Raw genomic sequence first — 27,614 nt, 5'->3', positions numbered from 1 at the left:
CTAGAACAAGAACTTCCAAGAGTCAATTTTTTAGTCTTATAGTCCCTTAAAATGTAATTTGATGTTTTCTGGAATTTTCCCACATTTGGCCATTTGTATGAAAATGGAAAATTTGTTTGCTTGTCAGGTCTTGCTTGTGATCTGCAGTTTCTAGTTACTTATAACCCAGGTTTTGAGCTTTTATATTAATTTTGTTTGTAGGATGCTGTTCTAATGCAATTTTGTGCAAATAAATTGGACAAGAAGGACTTCTTTGGAAAATCAGATCCTTTTCTTGTATTTTATCGAAGTAATGAAGATGGCAGGTAGATTTATCTTTTATGCATTTTAAGTCTATGATAAGTATGCTATTTAAATTATCATTTTTTCTAGAGAAGCTTATTAAATTGATAAACAGTACAATATTTTGGTATTCACAAGATTGATAGGATTTTTTTCATTTCAATAACAATGTATAACTTTATAAGCATTTTATATGTTTTGTTTGATATTTATAATGAATGGTTTTCAGCTTCATAGAAATATTTCCTCTTCTATTGCATTAATAGTATGGAAGTTTTATTTTTTTGTAGAAATCTGAAATGCTGAAACTAATGTATTTTGTTAATAGAACTGAACTCAAGCAGATTTCTTGGAGAGAAACATGGATTTTTATTGGTTGCTTTTTATACTACATGGTTTTTTCAATAATATATGGCATTCAAGAAAATTTTTCATTTTATTCTAGTAATTTGAATATTTTACCAGTTATGATTAGACTGGTTTCTATGTGATTTGAAAATATATTATAATTTATTTTAATTTTTATTGCAGTATTGTTGATATGTAATATTATATGTTACAGGTGTGCAAAATAATGATTCACAATTTTTAAAGGTTGCACTTCATTTATAATTATTATAAAATATTGGCTGTATTCCCTGCATTGTACAACATATCCTTGTAGCTTATTTTATGTGAAATAGTTTGTACCTGTTAATCCCTTCCAGTATTTCTCCTCCTATGTCCTATCTCCTATCTCCTCACTGATAACCGCTAGTTTGTTCTCTGTATCTGTGAGATATTTTATATCTGTATCTGTGCTTCTTTTTGTTATGTTCACTAGTTTGTTGTATTTTTTAAATTCCCCATATAAGTGACATCATATAGTATTTGTCTTTTTCTGTCTGACTTACTTCACTTAGCATAATACCCTCCAAGTCTATCTATGTTGTTGCAAATGGCAAAGTTTTATTTCTTTTTTCATGACTGAGTAGTATTCCGTTGTGTAGAGTATAATTTAATACATATGACTTTACCATGAAATACATTTGTATTAGTTTCTGTGATTCTTACTGTATTTTAAATATTAAGGAGAAAGTTTAATTGTTAAAATTATGAGCTAATAAAGGTTCTACTGCCTAGGTGTAAACTGTGACCCTGCTACTTAATAGTTATGGGACCATAGGCAAGTTTTAAAACTCATGTGGGGCTCATTTCCTCATGTGTAAAATGGGTTAATAATCATAGTTACCTCCCAGGGCTGTTGAGAGTATTAAGTGCATTACTACACAAAAATCATTAAGAGCTTACTTAACGTAAGAATTATGTTAGCTGTTATTATTATTTTATTATCTTATGGTATAATGTTTCCTGTTTTCCTTAACTATGCATAATAAAGTAGTAGCTAAAAAGAAAATGTCATTGGGAGATTAAAATGAGAGGAATTGGCTGTTTTAAAAAAAAGGTAACCTTCTATACTTATAAATGAAATTATACATGTTAATGTTATGTAATAAGTATAAAATAGTACATAAAAATAGAAAGTTTGCTATTTAAAGCGAATATACCAAAATATAAAATGATGCTTTACAGAGTGTAGAATTTTTGTTGATGCAATCACTGGGAAACTATTGATTATTTTTGTTATGGTATCATATTGTTAGATTTTGCATGCTTCTTTTGTATTTCAGTGGTAAAAATGTTAGAGTAGCATTTACATCTGAACACTAATTTTACCCATGTGAAAAATATTGGACAGTGAAGACAATAATCATATTTTTCAGTTTTTTGCAGAGTTAAAAATAAAAAACTAAAAAATCATTCAAAATTTCTTGAATAACAAAGAATAAAGTTCATGTTTACTCTTGTCTGAACAACCTATTTCCTGAATTTTCTCTTTTATTCTTACTTCTTTACTTACAAAATTAGTTGCACAATTATAGAGTTTCAGTCCACCACACATATAATGCCACTGGTAAGAGAATATTACAAAATTTTGTTATGCTTGTAAAAATGGTATTAACTTATTTATTAAATAAAATATGAATATTGAGTACAACTAATCTAAAAATCTAAAATCATTTAAAAACAACTCAATGTATTTTAATACAGGTTATTCAATAAAAATATTTTTCTTATAACACTATTTGTAATAAATATATACACATGCTTATATGTATATAGCAGTACTCCTGAATATTAGCACTGCAGAGACTCCTGTCAGAGTTTTCACTAGTGACACTAGTGCTGGAATTATTAGTGACTTTTTGTTGCCTATATACCATATAAGTTCAGTTCAGTTCAGTCGCTCAGTCGTGTCTGACTCTTTGCAACCCCATGTACCACAGCATGCCAGGCCTCCCTGTCCATCACCAACTCCCAGAGTTTACCCAAACTCATGTCCATCGAGTCGGTGATGCCATCCAACCATCTCATCCTCTGTCGTCCCCTTCTCCTCCTGCCCTGAAACCCTCCCAACAATGAGGGTCTTTTCCAATGAGTCAGCTCTTCACATCAGGTGGCCAAAATACTGGAGTTTCAGCTTCAACATCAGTCCTTCCAATGAACACCCAGGACTGATCTCCTTAAGGATGGACCAGTTGCATCTCCTTGCAGTCCAAGGGACTCTCAAGGGTCTTCTCCAACACCACAGTTCAAAAGCATCAATTCTTCAGTGCTCAGCTTTCTTTATAGTCCAACTCTCACATCCATACATGACCACTGGAAAAACCATAGCCTTTACTAGATGGACCTTTGTTGACAAAGTAATGTCTCTGATTTTAATATGCTGTCTAGGTTGGTCATAACTTTCCTTCCTGGGAGTAAGCGTCTTTTAATTTCATGTCTGCAATCACCATCTGCAATCATTTTGGAGCCCACAAAAATAAAGTCAGCCATTGTTTCCACTGTTTCCCTGTCTATTTGCCATGAAGTGACTGAACCGGATGGCATGATCTTAGTTTTCTGAATGTTGAGCTTTAAGCCAATTTTTTCACTCTCCTCTTTCACTTTCATCAAGAGGCTCTTTAGTTCTTCTTCACTTTCTGCCATAAGTGCTTTACAAATGAGAATGACAGATGACTACTTAGTTTATAAGTAGCTCACTAAGAAGGTGAGTCAGTTTATTAAGAGAAGTTTCAAAGTAATTTTGATTAATCCTTTAGAGTTTTCTCTATCATTTATGTTTCTTTTAATGTTTTTTTGCCCTGGGTGATTCCTATATTGCTTTGGGTGATTCAACTTTGAGAGCATTTGACCACATTATACAAACACATATTCTCTTGAGCTCTGTCAATTTAGTAACATGAGTTTCTTTCGACAGGTAAGGCTACTAACAGGAAGAGTGTAGTGCTAACGCCATAAATCTTAAACTGAAAACATGATCCATTCACATTATGTTTCTCTTTGATCTCGTAATGAAGAGAGACCCTTTCTTGACCGTGAAGAGGAAAATGGACTCAGTGCCCTTTCAAAATGGAATTATTTTCTTATAGGGTCTAGTTGCAATATGTTCATCATGGTGTAGTTATATAATACTCTCATGATCATGACTATACGAGGGATCCCTGCATTTAGAACACTACATGCCTAAGGGTTTAGTGAAAGTTGAATTTAGGTATTGTTCTAACCAAGATCATTTAAAACATTTTATAGCTCTTGAACTGCTGCATAAATTTGCATTGCTGCTAAGTAGCTTCAGTCATGTCCGACTCTGTGTGACCCCATAGACGGCAGCCCACCAGGCTCCCCTATCCCTGGGATTCTCCAGGCAACAACACTGAAGTGGGTTGCCATTTCCTTCTCCAATGCATGAAAGTGAAAGTGAAGTCGCCCAGTCGTGTCCGACTCCTAGCGACCCCATGGACTGCAGCCCACCAGGCTCCTCTGTCCATGGGATTTTCCAGGCAAGAGTACTGGAGTGGGGTGCCACTGGCAAGAATATTACCAGGACCTGATTGATGTCCAGAGATTAAATGGCTTGGTGGAAACAATACTGAAATTTGAATCAGAAAACTAGTTTAAGGTTTCATGGATTCTACTGCTTATTATATATTCTTTAATTGCTATCTTTCTTCCCTCTAGGAATAAGCAACAGTTTAGATTTAAAAAAAAGAACCACATATTGAATGGTCTCTACTATAAATCCATTATGTTAATCTTAAATAAGCCTTTGACCCTCCTCAGAAATCATTCCTTTTTCTTAATCCATCAATGTTCCTCTCTCCCAGACAGTTATGGACTTTTTCCCTCTTTCTTATTTACTGTTTATCTTGTTTCCTATTTAATAAGACAATGCAAGCAAATGGAGAAATTCCTTAAGATCCCATCACAATATCTACCCCTGTGTTTGGTCTTCCCAAATGCTCTGCAAAATGACTATCCAAGTGCTTCCAAGGCCTACTACTCCATTTTGATGCCCTCTGTCCTATCCACTTCCATCTACTTCAGGACATTACTCTAGCCTTCTTCCCCTTTCACTCATACATCACAAATAGTCTTTTCTCTAATGTATTTTTCCTTTAGCATACACGCTTGTTGTTCTTAACTTCATCTTGAAAAAAAAACTAAAAAGTGACAAAAAACACACCTTTCACTTGACTAATCTTTCCCCTTTAAGTTATCCTCAAGTTCTCTTTTTTCTTATTACAGCTAAACTGCTCAAAAATGTTTACACATTCTGCCTGTTTCTCTTCTCTTTCTTAGACTCATTCTAACCAGATTTTTGTGCCCAGTATTCCAATAAATTTCTCAAAATTACTGATAACCTTCATGTTTAGTGACTGATAGATACTTTTCACTGCAACATGTCACTACAATTTTTATAGAGATTATTTACACAGCAGTTTTAGGATTTATTGAATGTTCAGGTCATTTTTAGTAAACTCATTGCACAATTGCAATTTTTAATTTTTTTAATATTTTTTCATTTATTTTTGGCTGTGCTGGGTCTTTGTTGCTACACGTGGGCATTTTCTAGTTCCAGAGACCAGGGGCTATTCTCCAGTTGTGGTGTATAGACTTCTCACTGTGGTGGTTTCTCTTGTGGAGCCCGGGCTCTAGGGCATGCGGGCTTCAGGAGTTGCGGCACATGGGCCCAGTAGTTAATAGTTCAAAGGCTCCAGAGTGCAGGCTCAGTAAGCTGTGGTGCATGGGCTTAGCTGGCCCATGGCAACGTGGGATCGTCCCAGACCAGGGATAGAACTGGTGTCCCCTTCATTGCAAGGTGGATTCTTAACCACTGGGCCACCAGGAAATTCCCTCATTGCTTTATGTTATGATGCTGCTGCTGCTGCTAAGTTGCTTCAGTCGTGTCTGACTCTGTGCGACCCCATAGATGGCAGCCCACCAGGCTCTTCTGTCCCTGGGATTCTCCAGGCAAGAATACTGGAGTGAGTTGCCATATGTTATGATGAGCTAATCTTTAAAGTTTTGAAACAGCAAATCTTTTTATTGACTGATATAACAGTAACAGAGGGACAGGCAACCTGTATTCTGAACAAAATATAAAGAAAGAAATGATTGCTAAGGCATATATTAGAACTAAATCATGAAAATAACTGGAAAACTTTTTTTTTTTTTTTTACAGTTTTACAATCTGTCATAAAACAGAAGTTGTCAAAAACACTCTAAATCCTGTATGGCAAGCATTCAAGATCTCAGTAAGAGCTTTATGTAATGGCGATTATGACAGGTAAAATAAGTGTCAACTTGTCTGAGAGTTTTAATCACTGTAGATTTTGTATCCAATAGTCTAAGTTGAATTTTTAAAATTAAGATGGCTTCTTTGCCAATGTAAATGTGTATTTACCAAAGCATAGTTGACTTATTAAGAATTTTTTAAGTAACATTTTTTACCCATAATGATATGGGCAAGAGGAATAATTTGACTAATTAAATTTTGATTTGACTGAATTTTCAAAAACAAAAATGTGCAAAGTGCTAAAAATATATTGAATATTTGTTTATTTTAACATATGCAAAAGTATCCCATAATTTTTATAGCCTCAGAAAACTTTTATAGGTTTTCATTTGGTATTATCTTTCTAGAAAGGAATAAGTAAATATACAAAAGATGTAAAATTATTATTATGTATGTTATCAACCCTGTTTACTCCTGAGAATCCTATTTGACATCATCATTCTCATGGTCACTGAGTTATAAAAGTTCTACAGATCTAGAACAGGGAGATTCTGGTGTTTTACAAATAAGTAGGTCATGTGGCCCTAAAGATCTTCCCACAATATACCTGAAGATTTATTCATATCAAAGTTTTTTCTTTTTCTTATGAAGATGGATTATAAGATTACTATATAAAAACCCCTTCTCACCCCAAAACATATTTTATCTTACTACTTGTATATTAGAAAAACGAAAATTTATTCTATTAACTAAAATCATAGGAAAAACTATCCATTACCAATATGTCATTAGATGTTCTTAAAATGTATTATGCTACTTGCCTGTCACTTTATTCATTTAATAATGTCACAACTTTATTTAATTGGACTCATTCTTTCTAAGACCATGATTTGTATAATACAGTTAGCAGCATCAGCATCACCTGATGAAACTTGTAAAAATTCAAGTTCTTGGGCCCACCCCCGGGACTACTGAACCAGAAACACTTGGGCATGAGGTCACATAATTCACATTTTTACAAGCCTTCCATGTGATTCTAATATATGCTGAGTTTGAGAAATACAAACTCAATGTCAAAACACGAAGTCAATGGTTTTGAAGACTGGAAAAGTAGCTCTATGCTCCTCATTGAAGAGCTGTGTCAAACTATAAATGGTTTTCCTGTTTAATTTCCTATTCTGTTTAAAGAATTTAAAAATCTATGTGATTTTAAAAACCTATTTTAAAGTAAAAATTGAAGACTAGTATTAAAATCAGAAAATCAGCTTTATTTTGTAAAACTTGAAAGTATACAATATTTTATCTAAGAAAGTCTATAACTTATTTTTTAACTTTCAGTCATATGTTAATTTGATCTTACTAAATAACTTTACCCTGTGTGTATGTTTTCACCATGGACAGAACCGTCAAAGTAGAGGTGTATGACTGGAATCGAGATGGAAGGTAAGACATTGTCTTTTGTTTTGTTTTTGCTTTTACAAATTAATATGCTTTAAGAAGCAAATATACTGAAATGACCACATTTTCCCATTTTAAATTTTGAATTGTGTATTTTTGTCTTGTTTTTCTGTTACTAAAGTGTTCACATGATATTTTAAGAATGAGTGTATTCAATTTGCAAAATAAAATAGAGGTCTTCCTCTATTTTTAATAGTAATAAAAATATAGTAATTTTAGAAACTACTAAAATTGCTAGTAACATATTAAAGATTACTAGTAATATAGTAAAGATTTTCAACTTGGACTTGATTTCTCATTGTGTACAATTTATAGACATCTAGTTTTATAGCTGTAGAGTTGTGATTCTCAAATTTCTGCATCTCATAATCTCTCTGAAGATTTCTATAACCTTTCTACCGCACATCATCCATGGGAACACATCTGAGCTCCCCTTCCACAAAAAAGGAGCACATACCTCACAAACAAACAATAAAACAAAACTCTAGAATTATGTCTGCTAATTGCCAATAAAAATAGGTAAGCAGAGTTCTGAAATTATGGTTTCCCTCTGCATAGCGCAACATGTTAATAAGTAAGAGAGGAACACACCACTGTTTTTTCTTTAGATATATTCTCACTATTTCTAATGTTTTAAGTAAGACTGATATTGAGGTGTGTTTTTAAATTTATTTATTTTTAATTGAAGGATAATTGCATTACAATATTGTATTGGTTTCTGCCAAATATCAATATGAATCAGCCATAGCTAAACCTATGTCCCCTCTCCCTTGAGCCTTCCTCCCGCCTCCCTGTCCATCCGACCTCTTTGTTACAAAGCCCTGGTTTCAGTTCCCTGAATCATATAGCAAATTCCCATTGGCTATCTATTTTACATATAGTAATACATATGTTTCCATGTTACTCTCTCCTTACAATGCATCCTCTCCTTCCACACCCCAGCCCTGTGTCCGTTAAGTCTGTTCTCTATCTTTAGGCCTCCATTACTGCTCTGCATATAGGTTCATCAGTAGTCTTTCTAGATTCTACATATATGCATCAATATACAATATTTGTTTTGTCTTTCTGACTTATTTCACTCTGTGTGATAGGCTCTAGGTTCATCCACCTCATTAGAACTGACTCAAATGCGTTCCTTTTCAAATGCTAAGTATTTAAGCCCATGGGCTTCCCAGGTGGTGCTAGTGGTAAAGAACCTGCCTGACAATGCAGGAGACATAAGAGATCCAGGTTCGATCCCTGGGTTGGGAAGATCCCCTGGAGAAGTCCATGGCAACCCCCAGTATTCTTGCCTAGAGAATCCTGTGGACAGAGGAGCCTGGCAGGCTGCAGTTCATAGGGCCACACAGAGTTGGACATGACTGAAGTGACAGAGCACACCTAAGCCCACTGTTGTGACCTATTGCTCAGAAAAAAAAAAAAAGGTTCCTTTCAAAATAATACCTATTTACAGTGCACCTGGCCACACAAGAGTTCTGATGGAGATGTATGAGTTTGATGTTATTTTCATGCTTCAGATCAGATCAGTCACTCAGTCGTGTCCGACTCTTTGCGACCCCATGAATCGCAGCATGCCAGGCCTCCCTGTCCATCACCGACTCCCGGAGTTCACTCAGACTCACGTCCATCGAGTCAGCAATGCCATCCAGCCATCTCATCCTCTGTCATCCTCTTTTGCTCCTGCCCCCAATCCCTCCCAGCATCAGAGTCTTTTCCAATGAGTCAACTCTTCGCATGAGGTGGCCAGAGTACTGGAGTTTCAGCTTTAGCACCATTCCTTGCAAAGAAATCCCAGGGCTGATCTCCTTCAGAATGGACTGGTTAGATCTCCTTGCAGTCCAAGGGACTCTCAAGAGTCTTCTCTAACACTACAGTTCAAAAGCATCAATTCTTCAGCGCTCAGCTTTCTTCACAGTCCAACTCTCGCATCCATACATGACCACTGGAAAAACCATAGCCTTGACTAGACGGGCCTTTGTTGGCAAAGTAATGTCTCTGCTTTTCAATATGCTATCTAGGTTGGTCATAACTTTTCTTCCAAGGAGTAAACATCTTTTAATTTCATGGCTGCAGTTACCATCTGCAGTGATTTTGGAGCCCAAAAAATAAAGTCTGACACTGTTTCCACTGTTTCCTCATCTATTTCCCATGAAGTGATGGGACCAGATGCCATGATCTTCGTTTTCTGTATGCTGAGCTTTAAGCCAACTTTTTCACTCTACTCTTTCACTTTCACTCTCCTCTTTCGAGAGGTTTTTAGTTCCTCTTCACTTTCTGCCATAAGGGTGGTGTCATCTGCATATCTGAGGTTATTGATATTGCTCCCGGCAATCTTGATTCCAGCTTCTGCTTCTTCCAGCCCAACATTTCTCATGATGTACTCTGAATAGAAGTTAAATAATCAGGTTGACAATATACAGCCTTGATGTACTCCTTTTCCTATTTGGAACCAGTCGGTTGTTCCATGTCCAGTTCTAACTGTTGCTTCCTGACCTGCATATAGGTTTCTCAAGAAGCAGGTCAGGTGGTCTGCTATTCCCATCTCTTTCAAAATTTTCCACAGTTTCTTGTGATCCACACAGTCAAAGGCTTTGGCATAGTCAATAGAGCAGAAATAGATGTTTTTCTGGAACTCTCATGCTTTTTCGATGATCCAGTGGATGTTGGCAATTTGATCTCTGGTTCCTCTACTTTTTCTAAAACCAGCTTGAACATCTGGAAGTTCACAGTTCACGTATCGCTGAAGCCTGGCGTGGAGAATTTTGAGTATTACTTTACTAGCGTGTGAGATGAGTGCAATTGTGTGGTAGTTTGAGCATTCTTTGGCATTGCCTTTCTTTGGGATTGGAATGAAAACTGACCTTTTCCAGTCCTCAAATACTATAGGTGTATCATTATTTAAATTGTATATCTAAGTGTATATCAGTGCTTTTGATTCCTCTTTTTAAGGAAGAGTATTTGCTTGGTGGATTCCATCATTTTTTTTTTTCCCCTTTTTGACAGCTCAACTTAGTTTTGATCACTGGAAATACAATGTTAGTCACATATGTATTTCAAATTTTCTAGTGGCAGCATTAACAAGTGTCAGTGTAAAAAAAATAGTTACAGTTTAGAAGTTAGGAGTTATGTTTTACTTGGTGGGAATTTTTAGGACTTCAAGCCTGAGAAACATCATCTCAAGTAATCCTGAGATAACTGCTCCAAGGAGGTGGAGGGAGAGGAGTACGTTTATATAGAAGCTCATAACAAGGGGCAGATAGTTTGAACATCAGGAGATGATTGTTAATTAAGGAAAACCAGAAATCTCAAGGAACTTAGTGCTTTTCTATGTTTGGGAAGATGCAAGAGTCTAGGCTTGCTGAAATCTTTCCTTTCATATGCATCTCAGCTAGCTGGGGCCAGTGCTCACCATGGGAGTTGGCTGATGGCTTCCAGATAACAGATATTGTTATTCCTGGGCTTAGAAATTCACATTTGGAGGGTGGGAATCCCTGATGGCTATGACATCCTTGTTGATTGATACAGCAGGAAATAACTCCCTTGCACAGAAGTAAAACTAAACCAGTGAAACTTATGTACATATTAATTTTCTAGTGTCAGCATTAACAAGTAAAACTCAACCAGTGAAATTGATGTAATATTTAATTTTATATGTGCAAAATGTTTTTAATTATGCAATCAATATCAACTTATTACAGAGAAAATTTTAAATTTTTATACTAAGTCTTTGAAATCTGATATGGTATTTCATGCTTATGGTACATCTCAGTTGAGACTGGCTACAATTCAAGTGCCCTATAGCAACATCTGGTTGTCAATTGTCATATTGGATAGCACTCTGTAGAGTGTAATAAAATTATTGACCTGAAACAAATAAGCTGCCAAATATTCCTTGACCAAAGAAGGCTTTATCTTTGATTAGTATAGAATCTCAATTCAGAGACTGTGACCAGGACAACTCATGTGCAAGTCCCTGCAGGCAAGTGGAGGTGCTGATTTATAGAGAAAAGGGAGTTGGGAGGGCCATAACAATGAAAGAGTCTGTGGCTTTTGATTTTCTGAGTCCTTGTCAAGAAGGAAGAGGAAGTTTCTTCTGCTTTGCATGTATGTGCATGCTCAGTTGCTTCATTCATGTCCAACTCTGCAACCCCATGAGCTGTCATCTGCCAGGTTCCTCTCTCCATGAGATTCTCCTGGCAAGAATACTGGAGTGGATTGCTAGTTCCTCCTTCAGGGGACCTTCCTGACTAAGAGATCCAACCCGCATCTCCTACAACTCCTGCATTGGCAGGCAGATTCTTTAGCACTGAGCCACCTCACCTCGGAAGCTCTTATATTGTTGGAGCCCTTCTATTGTTACAGGGCAGGAGAGCTCCCCCTGTTGGTCTCCTTGCTGTATTTATTTGAGGTTTCTGTTTTAATAAAGTTCATATACAGTGATATAACTAACTTTATATCAATTGTCTTATTCTTAAATCAGTTTGATTTTCTGAATTTGATACAAGTTGAGAGTTTTCCCTTATAAAGTGGAGAAAAACTGGTCAGACATATGTATTATTTTGTCTATAAGTTTAATCATAAGAAGTAAATAGAGTAATTTGATGTTTCAATCCAGAAAGTATTTCAGTCAAAAATTGAAGTGAAAAATGTGTGATAGTGTTACATGCTTATATTATATTTTATTTGCTAAGGTGCATTATATAATTGAAGTGTTAATAATATTCCCTGATTGTTCTATATAGCATCAGGCTTTGCTTTCACCACGAGACACAACCACAACTGAGCATCATTTCCTCTTTGGCCCAGCCTCTTCATTCTTTCTACCCTGCTTTTTCAGTAGCATATTGGACACCTACCAACCAGGGGAGCTCATCTTCCACTGTCATAACTTTTGCCTTTTCATAGTGTTCATGGGGTTCTTGAGAAAAAAATACTGGAGTGATTTCCAGTTCCCTTCACCAGTGAACCCGTTTTGTCAGAACTCTACACTATGACCCATCCATCTTGGGTAATCCTGCATGGCATGGCTCATAGTTTCATTGAGTTGCATAGGGCGGTGATCTGTGTGATCATTTTGGTTACTTTCCTGTGATTGTGGTTTTCATTCTGGAGGCTATGGGATTGTAGTTCTTGCTTCTCCCAGAGATGACAGAGTAGAAGGACGTGGGCTCTTCTTCTCCTTCCTGTGAGTGTTTGAAGGTCTCGGGCAGAGGCATGCATCAGCAATGTCCTGCAGCAGGGACAAGGGGACTGACAGCTGCAGTTCTGGGAGGTGCGGGTTGGCATAAGTCCCTTTGAAGATTGCCTTTAGACCTACCATAAAGCCTATAGACTCTAATATTGTGTAGGAACCTGGAAGGTTAGGTCCATGAATCAAGGAAAATTTGACATGGTCAAGCAGGAGATGGGAAGAGTGAACATCAACATCTTAGGAATCAGTGAACTAAAATGGAAGGGAATGGGAAAATTTAATTAATTTGATCATTTTATCAACTACTGTAAGAATCCTTTAGAAGAAATGGAGTATCCCTCATAGTCAACAAAAGAATCCAAAATGTGGTACTTGGGTGCAGTCTCAAAAATGACAGAATGATCTTGGTTTGTTTCCAATGCAAACCATTCAACATCAGAAGAATCCAAGTCTGTGCCCCAATCACTAGACAGTTCTATGAAGATATACAAGACCTTCTAGAGCTTAAAAAGAAAAAAAAAAAAAAAAGATGTCCTTTTCATCATAGGGGATTGGAATGCAAAAGTAGGAAGTCAAGAGAACCTGGAGTAACAAGCAAGGTTGGTTTTGGAGTACAAAATGAAACAGAACAAAGGCTAACAAGTTTTGCCAAGAGAACACACTGGGCATAGCAAACATGCCCTTCCAAAAACACAAGAGATGACTCTACACATGGACATCATGAGATGGGCAGTACTGAAATCAGATTGATTATGTCCTATGCAGCTGAAGATAGAGAAACTCCATACAGTCAATAAAATCAAGACCTGGAGCTGACTGTTGCTCAGATCATGAGCTCCTTATTGCAAACTTCAGGCTTTCTTGAATAAAGTAGCTAAAATCACTAGGCTATTCAGGTATGACCTAAATAAAATACCTTATGATTATACAGTAGAGGTGATGAATAGATTCAAGGTATTAGATCTGATGGACAGGATTCATGAAGAACTATGGATAGAGGTTTGTAATATTCTACAAGACCCTGTGACCAAAAGCATCCCAAAGAAAAAGAAATGCAAGAAGGCAAAGTGATTATCAGAGGAGGCCTTACTGATAGCTGAGAAGAGAAGAGAAGTAAAAGGCAAAGAGAAAGGGAAAGATATTCCCAACTGAAAGCAGATTTATGGAGAATAGAAAGGAGAGATAAGAAAGCCTTCTTATATGAATGATGCAAAGAAATAGAGAAAAACAACAGAATGGGCAAAACTAGAGATCTCTTCAAGACCATTGGTGATACCAAGGGAATATTTCATGCAAAGATGGCCACAATAAAGGGCAGAAACAGCAAAGACTCACCAGAAGCAGAAGAGATTAAGAAGAGGTGGAAAGAATACACAGAAGAACTAGGAAAAAAAGACCTTGGTGGTCTGGATAACCACTCTGGTATGATCACTCACTTAGAGCCAGATATACTGGAGTGTGAACTATAGTGAGCATTCAGTTCAGTTCAGTCACTCAGTCATGTCCGATTCTTTGTGACCCCACGTACTGCAACACTGCAGGCTTCCCTGTCCATCGCCAACTCCTGGAGCCTTTTCAAGCTCATGTCCATCACGTTGGTGGTGCCATCCAGCCATCTCATCCTCTGTTGTCCCCTTCTCTTCCCGCCTTCAATCTTTCCCAGCATCAGGGTCTTTTCCTATGAGTCAGTTCTTTGCATCAGGTGGCCAAAGTATTCTGCTTCAGCATCAGTCCTTCTAATGAATATTCAGGACTGATTTCCTTTAGGATTGACAGGTTGGATCTCCTTGCAGTCCAAGGGACACTCAAGAGTCTTTGCCAACACCACAGTTCAAAAACTTCAAGTCTTCAGCACTCAGCTTTCTTTATAGTCCGACTCTCACATCCATACATGACCACTGGAAAAACCATAGCCTTGACTAGACAGATCTTTGTTGGCAAAGTAATGTCTCTGCTTTTTAATATGCTGTCTAGGTTGGTCATAGCTTTTCTTCCAAGGAGCAAGTGTCTTTGAATTTCATGGCTGCAGTCGCCATCTGCAGAGATTTTGGAGCCCCAAAAATAACATCTCTCACTGTTTTCATTGTTTCACCATCTATTTGCTATGAGGTAATGGGACCAGATGCCATGATCTTAGTTTTGTGAATGTTGAGTTTTAAGTAGTGGGCATTATGAAGCATTACTATGAACAAAGCTAGTGGAAGTGATGGAATTCCAGCAGAGCTATTTCAAATCCTAAAAGATGATGCTGTTAAAGTGTTCCACTCAATATGCCAGCAAATTTGGAAAACTCAGCAATGGCCACTGAACTGGAAAGGGTTAGTTTTCATTCCATTCAAAAAGAAATGCAATACCAAAGAATGTTCAAACTACAGTACAGTTGTGCTCATTTCAATGCTAGGAAGGTAATGCTCAAAATTTTTCAAGCTGGACTTCAACAGTATGTTAACTGAGAACTTCCAGATGTACAAACTGAATTTACTAAGGACAGCAGAAACAGAGATCAAATTGCCAACATCCAAGGGATCATAGAAAAAGAAAGGGATTCCCAGAAAAGCATCAACGTCTGCTTCATTGACTATGCTATAGCCTTTGACTGCATGGATCAAAATAAAGTGTGGAACAATTTTAAAGAGATGGAAATACCAGACCAGCTTCCTGAAAAACCTGTATGCAGGTCAAGACAGCTAAAACCAAGCATAGAACAATGGACTGGTTCAAAATTGGTAAAGGAGTAAGACAAGGCTATATATTGTCACCATGTTTATTTAACTTGATGCAGAGTACATCATGCGAAGTGTCAGGCTGGATCAGGCACAAGCTGAAATCAAGATTGCTTGGTAGAAATATCAACAACCTCAGATATACAGATGATACCACTCTAATGACAGAAAGTGAAGAGGAACTAAAGAGCCTCTTGTGAAGGTGAAAGATCAGAGTGAAAATCTGGACTTAAAACTCACATTCAAAAACTAAGTTAATGGCATCCAGTCCCATCACTTCATGGCAAATAAATGGGGGGAAAGTGGCAGATTTCATTATCTTGTGCTCCAAAATCACTGTGGATAATGATGGCAGCCATGAAATTAAAATATGCTTGCTCCTTGGAAGAAGAACTATGACATATTTAGACTGTGTATTAAAAATCGGAGACATCACTTTGCCAACAAAGATCCTAATGTCAAAGCTTTGCTTTTTCCAGTAGTCATGTACAGATGTGAGAGTTGGACCATAAAGTAGACTGAGCACTGAAGAAGTGATGCTTTCCAATTGTGATGCTGGAAAAGACTCCTGAAAATCCCTTTGACAGCAAGGAAATCAAACATGTCAATCCTGAAGGAAATTAACCCTGAGTATTCATTGGAAGGACTGAGGCTGAAGCTGAAGATCCAATACTTTAGCTACCTGATGTGAAGAGCTGACCAGCTGGAAAAGACTGAGGGCAGGAGGTAAGAGAATGACAAAGGATGAGATGGGGATAGCATCACTGACTCAGTGGATATGAATTTGAGCAATCTCTGAGAGATGGTAAAGGACAGGGAAGCCTGACATGCTGCAGTACATGGGATTGCAAAGAGTCAGACACAACTTAGTGACTGATTAACAGCAACAATAATATTCACTGATTAGGAACTTCAGGAATTTGTGTGATCTTTAATTTAGAAATCTGATGCTGTATTTGTCTGAAAACATATACTTGAAATTAATTCTGTAGCAAATATCTTGTGCATCTATGAGACATACAAAAATGTGATAATGCTGTTGAGCAAGCAGCCATCTGACATTAAAATGTGTATTCTGATCTTAAAATAAAAGAATTATAGTCATTGGTACTGTTTTTTAAAGTCTAAACACATTAAAACACATTAACAATGACCTGTGAACACAGAGACATTGCATCACCTTGGTATGATTATTTTAACTCTGATGCTGGGAGGGATTGGGGCAAGAGGAGAAGGGGACGTCAGAAGATGAGATGGCTGGATGGCATCACTGACTCGATGGACGTGAGTCTCAGTGAACTCCGGGAGTTGGTGTTGGACAGGGAGGCCTGGCGTGCTGCGATTCATGGGGGTCTCAAAGAGTCGGACACGACTGAGCGACTGATCTGATCTGATCTGATCTGATGTACTTAATTTCAACCAGTTATACCACTTTTCTAAAATCATTCCCATAATTCCTACCATATCTTCAAATCATGTGAGGGAAGAATATTTAAACCTCATTTTAACAATTGAAAAGCTGAAATGCTGAGAAACTGACTTGTCTAGATTACAGAGCAATCAGTAGTAGTATCCTTAAAATGATTCAAATTCTTCCAGTTGCTTCAGCTGAGTTAGTAGCTTAATTTGAAATTCAGGGTGCATTAATGGGACAGCTCTGCCTTAAAACCATGTGGTTCCAATGTAGGACTGATTGTAAAAGACTCACTGAGTAATTTGCTATCTCCCAGAAAATGATTTGATGAAACAGTTGAACTAGTGAACTTCCAGTCATAAAATCCTGGCTTGTAGTGTCCTTTGAACAGAGAGCAAAAATTTCATTTTTATTACTGTGCATTTTATCAAATGTAGTCATTTTAAAAAGTGATAAGACTTTTCTATACATCTGTGTCTCTTTTGCTGTCTTACATACAGGGTTATTGTTACCATCTTTCTAAATTCCATATATATGCATTAGTTTACTGTATTGGTGTTTTTCTTTCTGGCTTACTTCACTCTGTATAATAGGCTCCAGTTTCATCCACCTCATTAGAACTGATTCAAACCCAGAGGGATGGTACAGAGAGGGAGGTGGGAGGGGGGTTCAGGATGGAGAACAAGTGTACACCTGTGGCAGATTCATGTTGATGTATGGAAAACCCAATACAATATTGTAAAGTAATTAGCCTCCAATTAAAGTAAATAAATTTATATTTAAAAAAAAGAAAATAAAAAAATAAAGTGATAATACTTATAAATAAATAAATCTGTAAAATGCTATCCAAATGCTATCAGTCTCTTGTATGTCGCTTTTGAAAGTAATATTTGTTAAATGTATTTGATGTTTTATACACATAATTATAGGTCATCATGGTATGAAATAACAGTGATTCCTGGTTCAGTGCTTCATTCAAGAATTTAAGTTTTCTGAGTCATTATAACTCATTTACAAGGAGCCTTTTATATATACCTTTATATTTTTCTGATTTATTTTAATTTCCTCACATATTCTGATTAGTCTTTTTCTAGCAATAGACTTCAATTTGCCTGCAATTAATCTTTAGTGCCCTAAACACATATTTAATGATGGGATCAGTATATTTTCTTATTCCATTACCTATCACTTACTTGAAACTTTTAAAAATGCTAATTGTTTTTATTTATTTATGATCCAATTAATTCTATTAATTTTAGAATAAATTATTATTGTGTGCCAAACAGGTTACCATGTGATTGATTTAACAAAACACTCCAGTCTTTATGCAACAATATTTTAATTTTTTGTATTTTCATATTCTTTCACTCACTTTGATTATATATTCTCTCAGATGTGTATTTCAAGGAAAAAATATTTTTCTTATTTTCAATAAGATTTTAAAGAAAATTATATAAACATTTCACATTGGTGCTTAACTAAAAGGTATATGCAAGATAGATCTTGGGAAGTATAATTCTAATAAAGACTGGTTCCAAATCAGGAAAGGAGTACATCAAGACTATATGTTATCACCCTGCTTATTTAACTTATATGCAGAATACATCATGAGAAACGCTGGGCTGGAAGAAGAACAAGCTGGAATCAAGATTGCCAGGAGAAATATCAATAACCTCAGAGATGCAGATAACACCACCCTTACGACAGAAAGTGAAGAACTAAAGAGCCTCTTGATGAAAGTGAAAGAGGAGAGTGAAAAAGCTGGCTTAAAACTCATCATTCAAAAAACAAAGATCATGGCATCTGGTCCAATCACTTCATGGCAAAACAATGGAAACAGTAAGAAACTTTATTTTCTTGGGGTCCAAAATCACTGCAGATGGTGACTGCAGCCATGAAATTAAAAAACACTTGCTCCTTGTAAGAAAAGCTATGACCAACCTAGACAGCATATTAAAAAGAAGACACATTACTTTGCCAACAAATGTCTGTCTAGTCAAGGCTATGGTTTTTCCGGTAGTCATGTATGGATGTGAGAGTTGGACTATAAAAAAAGCTGAGCACTGAAGAATTGATGCTTTTGAACTGTGGTGTTGAAGACTCTTGAGAATCCCCTGGACTGCAAGGAGATCCAACCTGTCAATCCTAAAGGAAATCAGTGCTGAATAGTCATTGGAAGCACTAATGCTGAAGCTGAAACTCCAATGCTTTGACCACCTGATGGGAGGAACTGACTCCTTGGAAAAGTCCCTGATGCTGGGAAAGATTGAAGGTGGGAGGAGAAGGGGACAACAGAGGATGAGATGGTTGGATGGCAACACCGACTCAATGGACATGAGTTTGAGCAAGCTCTGGGTGTTGGTGATGGACAGGGAGGCCTGGCATGCTGCAGTCTATGGGGTTTCAAAGTCAGACACAACTGAGCAACTGAACTGAATTGAGCATTGAAAAACTGATGTTTTCAAACTGTGGTGCTGGAAAAGTGTCATGAGAGTCTGTTGGACAGCAAGGCAATTGAACCAGTCAATCCTAAAGGAAATCAACCCTGAATATTCATTGGAAGGACTGATGTGAAGCTAAAGCTCCAATACTTTGGCCATCTGATGCAAAGAGCCAGCTCATTGGAAAAGACCCTGATGCTGTGAAAGATTGAAGGCAGGAGAAGGGGACAACAGAAGATGAGATGGTTGGATGGCATCACCAACTCAATGGACTCGAGTTTGAACAAGCTCCAAGAGATGGGGAAGGACAGGGAAGCCTCCAGTTGAGACCACTGCTGTACTGGTTCATAGTGTTTCTGGCACATTTTTTAGGTGCCACATGTTTGCATTTTTCCCATCTTCTTTCCTTCCTGCCTTCCTCCCTTCCTTCCTTCCTCCCTCCTTCCCTCTCTTGCTCCCTCTCTCCCTCTTCCTAGCTTCCTCCCTTCTTTCTGTCTTCCTTCCTTTCTTTCTTTCATGGTTGATTTCAAACCTCATTTTTTTGTGACTAGAAAGGATACTTGATATTATTATTATTGTCTTAAATTTATTGAGATTTGTTTTGTGGTCTAGCATGTGATCTATGCTGAAGAACATTCCATAAGCTCTTGAAAAGAGCATATATTCTATTGCATCTAGATGTAATGTTCAATTTGTATCTATTAGTCCATGTGCTCTAAAGTTCAGGGTATTTTCATAGTTTTTCTGCATCTCTCTGTCAATATAAATGGAATGTAAATTCTATTATTATTGTGTTACTCTCAACTGCTCCCATTATTTTTTTTCCAAACTTTATTTAGATATAATTGACATACAACATTGTGTATGTTTAAGGTGCACAACATGATGATTTTTTAAATTATTTAATTTATTTTAATTGGAGGCTAATTTTTGTAAATATTTGCTTTATCTATTAGGAACTTGTCGGCTGGGAGAATATGTATTTATAATTGTTATATCTTCTTGTTGGATCAGCCCCTAAAATTATGTGATGTGCTTCTTTGTCTCACTTTATAATTTTGTTTTAAAGTATCTTTGGTCTGATATATGTATTCATACCATAGCCTTTTCTGTGTGTTTTGTTTTCATTCACATAAAATACCATTTTCCATCCTATCAACTTTCAGACTGTCTCTTTAAATCTGAAATGAGTCTCTTGTAGGCCACATACATATGAGTCTTGTAATTTAATTCATTGATCCACTCTATGTCTTTTTAATTGAAGTTAGTATCAGTTTGCATCTTTTTTGAAGTATAGTTGATGTATAATATTATATAAGTTACAGATGTACAACAGAATAATTCATGATTTTTAAAGGTTATACTCTATTTACAGTTACAAAATACTGACTATATTTACTGTGTTGTAGACTATATCCTTTTAGCTTATTTATTTTATATGTCATTGTTTCTACCTCATAATTCACTGCCTCTATGCTGGCCCTTCTCCCCCGCTCCCCGATAACCACTAGTTTGATCTCTGGATCTGTGAGTCTCTTTCCTTTTTGTTGAATTCCCTACTTATTTTTTAAGATTCCATACATAAGTGGTATCATACATTATTTGTCTTTCTTTGTCTGATTTATTTCACTTAGCATAATGCACTGTGAGTCCATCTATGTTGTCACAAATGGCAAAATTTCATTGTTTTTTGTGCAGTATTGCATTACAGATAGATGCTACATTTTTTATCCATTCATCTATTGAAAGACACTCAGCTTGCTTCCGTATCTTGGCAGTTGTAAATAATACGGCTATGAACATTGGAGCTCATGCATCTTTTCACATTAGTGATTTTGTTTTTCATTATACATGCATGAGTGGAATTGCTGGATCATGTAATAGTTCTATTTTTCCTTTTTTGAGAACACCATACTATTTTTCACATGATGGGCACCAACTTACATTCTCACCAACAGTATAAGAGGGTTCCTTTTGCTCAACATCGAACCACCAACATTTGTTATTTGTGCTCTTTTTCATGATACCCATTTTGACAGATGTGAAGTGGTATCTCACTCTGGTTTAGTTTGTATTTCTCTAATGAATAATGATATTGAGCATCTTTTCATGTACTTGTTGGCCATCTGTCTATATTCTTCAGAAAAAAAAATGTCTGTATAGTTCTTTGGTCCATTTTTTAATTGGTTGAGTCTTTTTGATGTTGATTTATATGAGCTCTTTATATATTTTGGATGTTAAGCCCTTATATTAGAAAATATTTTCTCTAATATTTTGTCTTTTCATTCTGTCAATGGTTTTCTTTGCAAAATTTTTTAAGTCTAAGTCCCATTTGTTTATTTTTGCTTTTATTTCCTTTCCTTTCAGGAACAAATCCAGAAAATATTGCTATGATTTTTGTTAAAGGGTGAACATGTAAAAGGGTCCATGTTTTCTTCTAGAAGATTTAGCCTTTCATTTATGTCTTTATTCCATTTTGAGTTTATTTTTTATATGATGTAAGGAAAATGTCTGGCCTCATTTTTTATATGTAACTTTCCATTTTACCAGCACCACTTATTGAATAAACTGTATTTCCCCCATTGCATATTTTTATATCCTTTGTCATAGATTAAATGACTGCTAATGTATGGATTTCCTTCTGGGCTCTCTGTTCTGTTGAGCTAAGTGTCTGATCTTGTGACAGTACCGTACTGCTTTGATTATTGTTCCTTTGTACTGTAGTTTAAAGTTGAATGTTATTCCTCCAACTCTATTCTGATTTCATAAGATTTCACAAGATTTTCAGTCTTTTGTGTCTCCATACAAATTTTAAAATTACTTGTTCTACTTTTGTGAAAAATACCTTTGGGTTCACATTAAATCTTTGGATTGCCTTTGGCATTATTGTCATTTAAACAATATTAATTCTTCCAAATCATGAATGCAGTAAATCTTTCCATCCGTTGGTGTCATCTTAAGTTAGTTTCTTCAGTGTCTTATAGTTTTCAAAATACAAGTCTTTTGCCTCCTTAAGTAGATTTATTCCTTGGTAGTTTATTCTTTTTCATGCCATTGGAAATGAGGTAGTTTCTTTAATTTCTCTTTTTGATAGTTTGTTGTTATTGTGTAGAAGAGCAACAAATTTTTTTATATTAACTTTATATCCTGCAATGTTACCAAATTCGTTGCTGCACCCTAAGTTTTCTGGTGGTATATTTACAATTTTTTATGCATAGTATCATATTATCTTCAAACAGTGAAACATGTACTTTATCCTTTGCAATTAGGATTCATGTTATTCACGTTCTTTTCTGATTGCTGTGGCCAGGACTTACAAAACTATGTTGAACAAATGTGGTGACAGTGGGAATCCTTTTGTTTCTGATCAAAGAGGGAATGATTTTACTTTTTCATTGTGAAGTATGATGTTAGCTGTGAGTTCACCATATATGGCATTTATTGTGAACAACTATTTGCCAATAAAATGAACAACCTAGAAGAAATAGACAACTTCTTAGAATTTGCTTTCTCCCAATATTGAACCAGGAAAAAAAGTGGAAAATATAAAGAGACCGTTGATGGAGACCAGTATGAAATTGGATCAGTAATCAAAACACTCCCCACAAACTAAGTCCAGGACCAGATTACTTCACAGCTGAATTCTAGCAAAAATTTTGAGAGAAGTTAACATCTATCCTTCTCAAACTTTTCACAAAATTTCAGAGAATGGAATGCTCCTCAACTCTTTTGTGAGGTCAGTTTCACCCTGATACCAAATCCAGAAAAGATAACACAGAAAAAAAGAAAATTAATGGCCTATATCAGGGATTAAAATAGGTATACACATCCTCAACAAAATATTAGCAGCCAAATCAAGCAATACATGAAAATGACCATAAAGCATGATTAATAGAATTATCCCATGGATGCAAGGATTTTTCAGTATCTGCCAAGCAATCAGTGTGATACACCCCATTAAAAAATTGAATAATAAAAACCATATCCCTTTCCCAATAGGTGCAGAAAAAACTTGCCATACTTCAACTTCCATTTACAAAACAAACTCTCCAGAAAGTGGGTATAAAGGTATCATACAATGATGAAACCAGATGAATAAATATACCACAGTCTTCAATTGGAAGAATAAATATTGTGAAAATGAATATACTGCTCAAAGCAGATTCAATGCAATCCCTATCAAATTACCAGTTGCATTCTTCTCAGAGCTAGAACAACAACAACAAAAAAAGTTGATTTGTATGGAAACACAAAAGACCCCAAATAGCCAAAGCAATCTTGAGAAAGGAAAACAGAACTGGAGGAATCAGGCTCCTTGACTTCAAACTATACTGCAAAGCCACAATAATCAAGACAGTATAGTATTAGCACAAGAACAGAAATATAGATTAATGGTACAAGGATAGAAAGCCCAGAGATAAATGAATGCACCTATGGACACCTTATCTTTGACAAAGGAGGCAAGAATATATAATGGAGAAAAGACAGTCTCTTCAGCAAGTGGTGTTGGAAAAGTTGGACAGCCACATGTGAAAGAATGAAATTAGAACATTACCTAAGACCATTCACAAGCATAAATTCAAAATGGATTAATTAGCTAAATGTAAGACCAGACACTGTAAAACTCTTAGAGGAAAACAAGAAAATCACTCTTTGACCTAAACCATATCAAGATATTTTTACACCTACCTTTTAGAGTAATGAATTAAAAACACAAATAAACAAATGTAACGTTATTAAACTTAAAAGGTTTGCACAACAAAGGAAACCATAAACAAGATGAAAAGACAGCCCTCAGGATAGGAGAAGATATTTGCAAATGAAGCAATGGACAAAAGATTAAACTTCAAAATATACAAATAGCTCATGGAACTCAATATTAAAAAACCAAGCAACCCAATCTAAAACTGGAAAGAAGAACTAAATATCTCTCCAAAGAAGACATACAGATGCCAAAGAGGCATATGAAAAGATACTCAGGCTTACTAATTATTAGAGAATTGCAAACAAAGTCTACAATGAAGTATCCCCTTACACTGGTGAGAAAGACCATCATCATAAAATCTACAAACAATAAATGCTGGAGAGAATGTGGAGTAAAGAGTACCTTCTTGTATTGTTGGAGGGATTATAAATTGATACAGCCACTGTGGAGAACAATATGGAGTTCCCTTAAAAAGCTAAAAACTACCATATGACCCAGAAATCCCTCTTCTGAACACACACCTGAGAAAACCATAATTCAAAAGGTCACATGCACCCCAGTGTTCACTGAAGCACAATTTACCCAGCACATGGAAACAACCTAAATGTACAATGACAGATGAATGGAATAAAATGTTTGTGTGTGCTCACTCAGTCGTGTCCAGTTCTTTGTGAAACTTACAGAATGTAACCCACCAGGCTCATCTGTCCATGGGATTTTCCAGGCAAGAATACTGGAGTGGGTTGCCATTTCCTCCACCAGGGGATTTTCCTGACCAGGGAATCAAGCCACATCTGCATTCCCTGCATTGTCAGACAGATTCTTTACCACTGAGCCACCTGAGAAGCCCTAAAGATGTGGTACATGTATACAGTGAAATATTAGCCACTAAAGGGAATGAAATAGGGTCCTTTGTAGAGATGTGGGATAAACCTAAAGTTTATCAGGTAGAGTAAGTCATAGAGAGAGGAACAAATATTGTTTATTAACACATATATGTGGAATCTAGAAAAATGATACAGATGAAACTATTTCAGGGCAGGAATAGAGATACAGATGTGCAGAATGGAAATGTGGATACAGAAGTGAATGGGAAGGTAGAACAAATTGGGAGATTAGGATTTTCATATATACAGTACCATTTGTATTGATAAAATAGGTAGCTAGTTGGAACCTGCTATAAAGCACAGGAAGCTCAGCTTGGCGTTCTGTGTTGACCTAGATGGGTGGGATGGGGCAAGGGAGGAGGAAGGACTAAGAGCAAGAGATATACGTATACATATAGCTGATTCACTTCATTGTACAGCAGGAACTAACAAAATACTATAAAACATTTAAATACCAATTTAAACAAAATCAAAGAAAGCAAGCAAGCAAGAGAAAGAGGAAGTGAGGGAAGGAAGAGAGAGAGAAAGAAAGGAAAGAAAAAATGAAAGAAAGAAAAAGTAAAATCATTTGTAGATATATACTTACTGTCATTTTGTTCATTGTTCTCTATTTGGTTTTGTTGTTCTTTTTTGTTTCTTTTATTTTGCTATCTTGTGATTTGATGGCTATATTGTGTTATATTTGAATTCCTGTTTCTTTTTTGTGTGTTTTTGGACAGGGAGGCCTGGCGCGCTGCGATTCATGGGGTCGCACAGAGTCGGACACGACTGAGCGACTGAACTGAATGATAATTTTTTGGTATGCGACTATATATGCTGCTAAGTCGCTTCAGTCATGTCCGACTCTGTGCGACCCTGTAGACTGCAGCCCACCAGGCTCCCCCGTCCCTGGGATTCTCCAGGCAAGAACACTGGAGTGGGTTGCCATTTCCTTCTCCAGTGCATGAAAGTGAGAAGTGAAAGTGAAGTCGCTCAGTCGTGTCCGACTCTTCGTGACTACATGGACTTCAGCCTACCAGGCTCCTCCGTCCATGGGATTTTCCAGGCAAGAGTACTGGAGTGGGTTGCCATTGCCTTCTCCGTGACTATATATATTCATATGTAAATGATTATTTTTGAATGATAGTTTTAAGTTCAAATGCATTCTAACAATCACGTACATTCATTTTACTCCTCACCCTGCCTTGTTTAAGATCTTGACATCATACTTTATATCATTTTGTTTCATATCTGTCTCATCAGTACTTGTTTTGGGTATAGTTGATTTCACCACTTTTGTCTTTTAATCTTCCTAATGATTTTATTAGTTCTTGATCTAATTACCTTTAGTGTATATATGCTGTTACCAACAAAATTTTCCTTTCATAATTTTCATATTTCTAGTTGTGGTCTTTTATTTTCCATTTAACATTTTTTTTTGTAAAATCATTTTTGATGTGATAAACTTTTTTAGCTTCAATTGCCTGTAAAATTCTCTCCTTGAAATCTGAATTGAGCCTTGCCAGACAGAATATACTTGGTTGTAATTTTCTTCCTTTTATCACTTTATATATATCATTCCACTCCCTTCTGTTCTGCCACATTTCTGCTGAAAAGTTAATTGATATTTTTACAGAGTTCCCTTGTATGCAACTAGTAGCTTTCCTTTTGCTGCTTCTAAGATTCTCTCCTTATCTTTAATTTTTTCTCATTAAAAAAAATTATTTTGTATTGGTGTAGTGTTGATTAACAATGTTGTATTAGTTTCAGTTGTATAGCAAAGTGATTTCATTATATGTATACATGAATCTATTCTTTTTCAAATTCTTTTCCCATTTTATTACAGAATATCCCACAGAGTTCCCTATTACCTATTTTAAATATAGCAGTGTGTACTCGTCAATCCCAAACTCCCAATCTTTCTCTCCCTGACACCCTTCTCTTCTGGTAACCATATGTTCTTTCTCTGTGTTTCTGTTTTTTAAATAAGTTCATTTGTAGGGCCATCTGTGACAGTACAGTGATTAAGAATTTGCCTTCCAATGCAGCAAGTACAGACTAGATCTCTGACTGGGGAATTAGGATTCCACATGTAACATGATTTGGCTGAAAAAAAAAGCATAGTAAATAAGTTTATTTGTATTTTTTTTTCAGATTCCACATATAAGAGGTATCATATGATATTTGTCTTTCTGTCTGACCTAGTTTGCTTAGTGTGATAATCTCAAGGTTCATACATGTTGCTGCAGATGACATTATTTCATCCTTTTTAATGGCTGAGTCATATTTTATTGTATTTTTGTACCATATCTTCTCTATCCATTCATCTGTCTATGAACATTTAGATTGTTTCCATGTCTTGGCTTTTGTAAACAGCACTTCAATGAACATTGGCATGCGTGTACCTTTAAAACCATGTTTTTTGCTGGATATATGCCCAGCAGTGGAGTTGCTAAATCATATGGTAGCTCTATGGCTATTTTTTGAGGAACATGTATATTGTTCTCCATTGTAGCCGTACCAATTCATATCCCCAGTGACACTGTAAGATGGTTCCTTTTCTTCATACCCACTCCGCCATTTATTGTTTGTAGATTTTTTGATGATGGCGATTCTGACCAGTGTGAGGTAATATCTCATTGTAGATTTGATTTTCATTTCTCCAGTAATTAGTGATATTGAACATCATCTTATATGCCTCTTAGCTATTGATAAGTCTTCTTTGGATAAATGTCTATTTAATTATTCTGCCCATTTTTTTAATGTTCTTTTTGGTTTTGTTTTATATCGACTTGCATGAACTATGTTTGTAAATTTTGGAGACTGATCCTTTGTCATTTGCTTCATTTGCAAATATTTTCTCCCATACTAAGGGTTGTCTTTTCATTTTCTCTATGGTTTCCTTAGCTGTGGA

The 27,614-nt window shown here is 36.1% G+C and overlaps 1 protein-coding gene across 1 annotated transcript in view; it reads left to right on the top strand.

Annotated features, from left to right (window-relative positions):
* Positions 1-27,614, top strand: part of CPNE8 (copine 8) — a 265,088-nt gene that overhangs the window by 133,721 nt on the left and 103,753 nt on the right. Inside the window, exons 9-11 of the mRNA XM_005887727.3 lie at positions 202-305; positions 5,849-5,953; positions 7,304-7,345. Of these exons, the coding sequence (XP_005887789.1) occupies positions 202-305; positions 5,849-5,953; positions 7,304-7,345 (251 nt within the window). The remainder of the gene's footprint in view (positions 1-201; positions 306-5,848; positions 5,954-7,303; positions 7,346-27,614) is intronic.

Source organism: Bos mutus, chromosome 5 (assembly GCF_027580195.1).
Source record: "Bos mutus isolate GX-2022 chromosome 5, NWIPB_WYAK_1.1, whole genome shotgun sequence".
NCBI classification, from domain to species: domain Eukaryota; kingdom Metazoa; phylum Chordata; class Mammalia; order Artiodactyla; family Bovidae; genus Bos; species Bos mutus.
The sequence above is the reverse complement of the archived record's forward strand: the minus strand, read 5'-3'. Positions and strand labels throughout refer to the sequence as shown.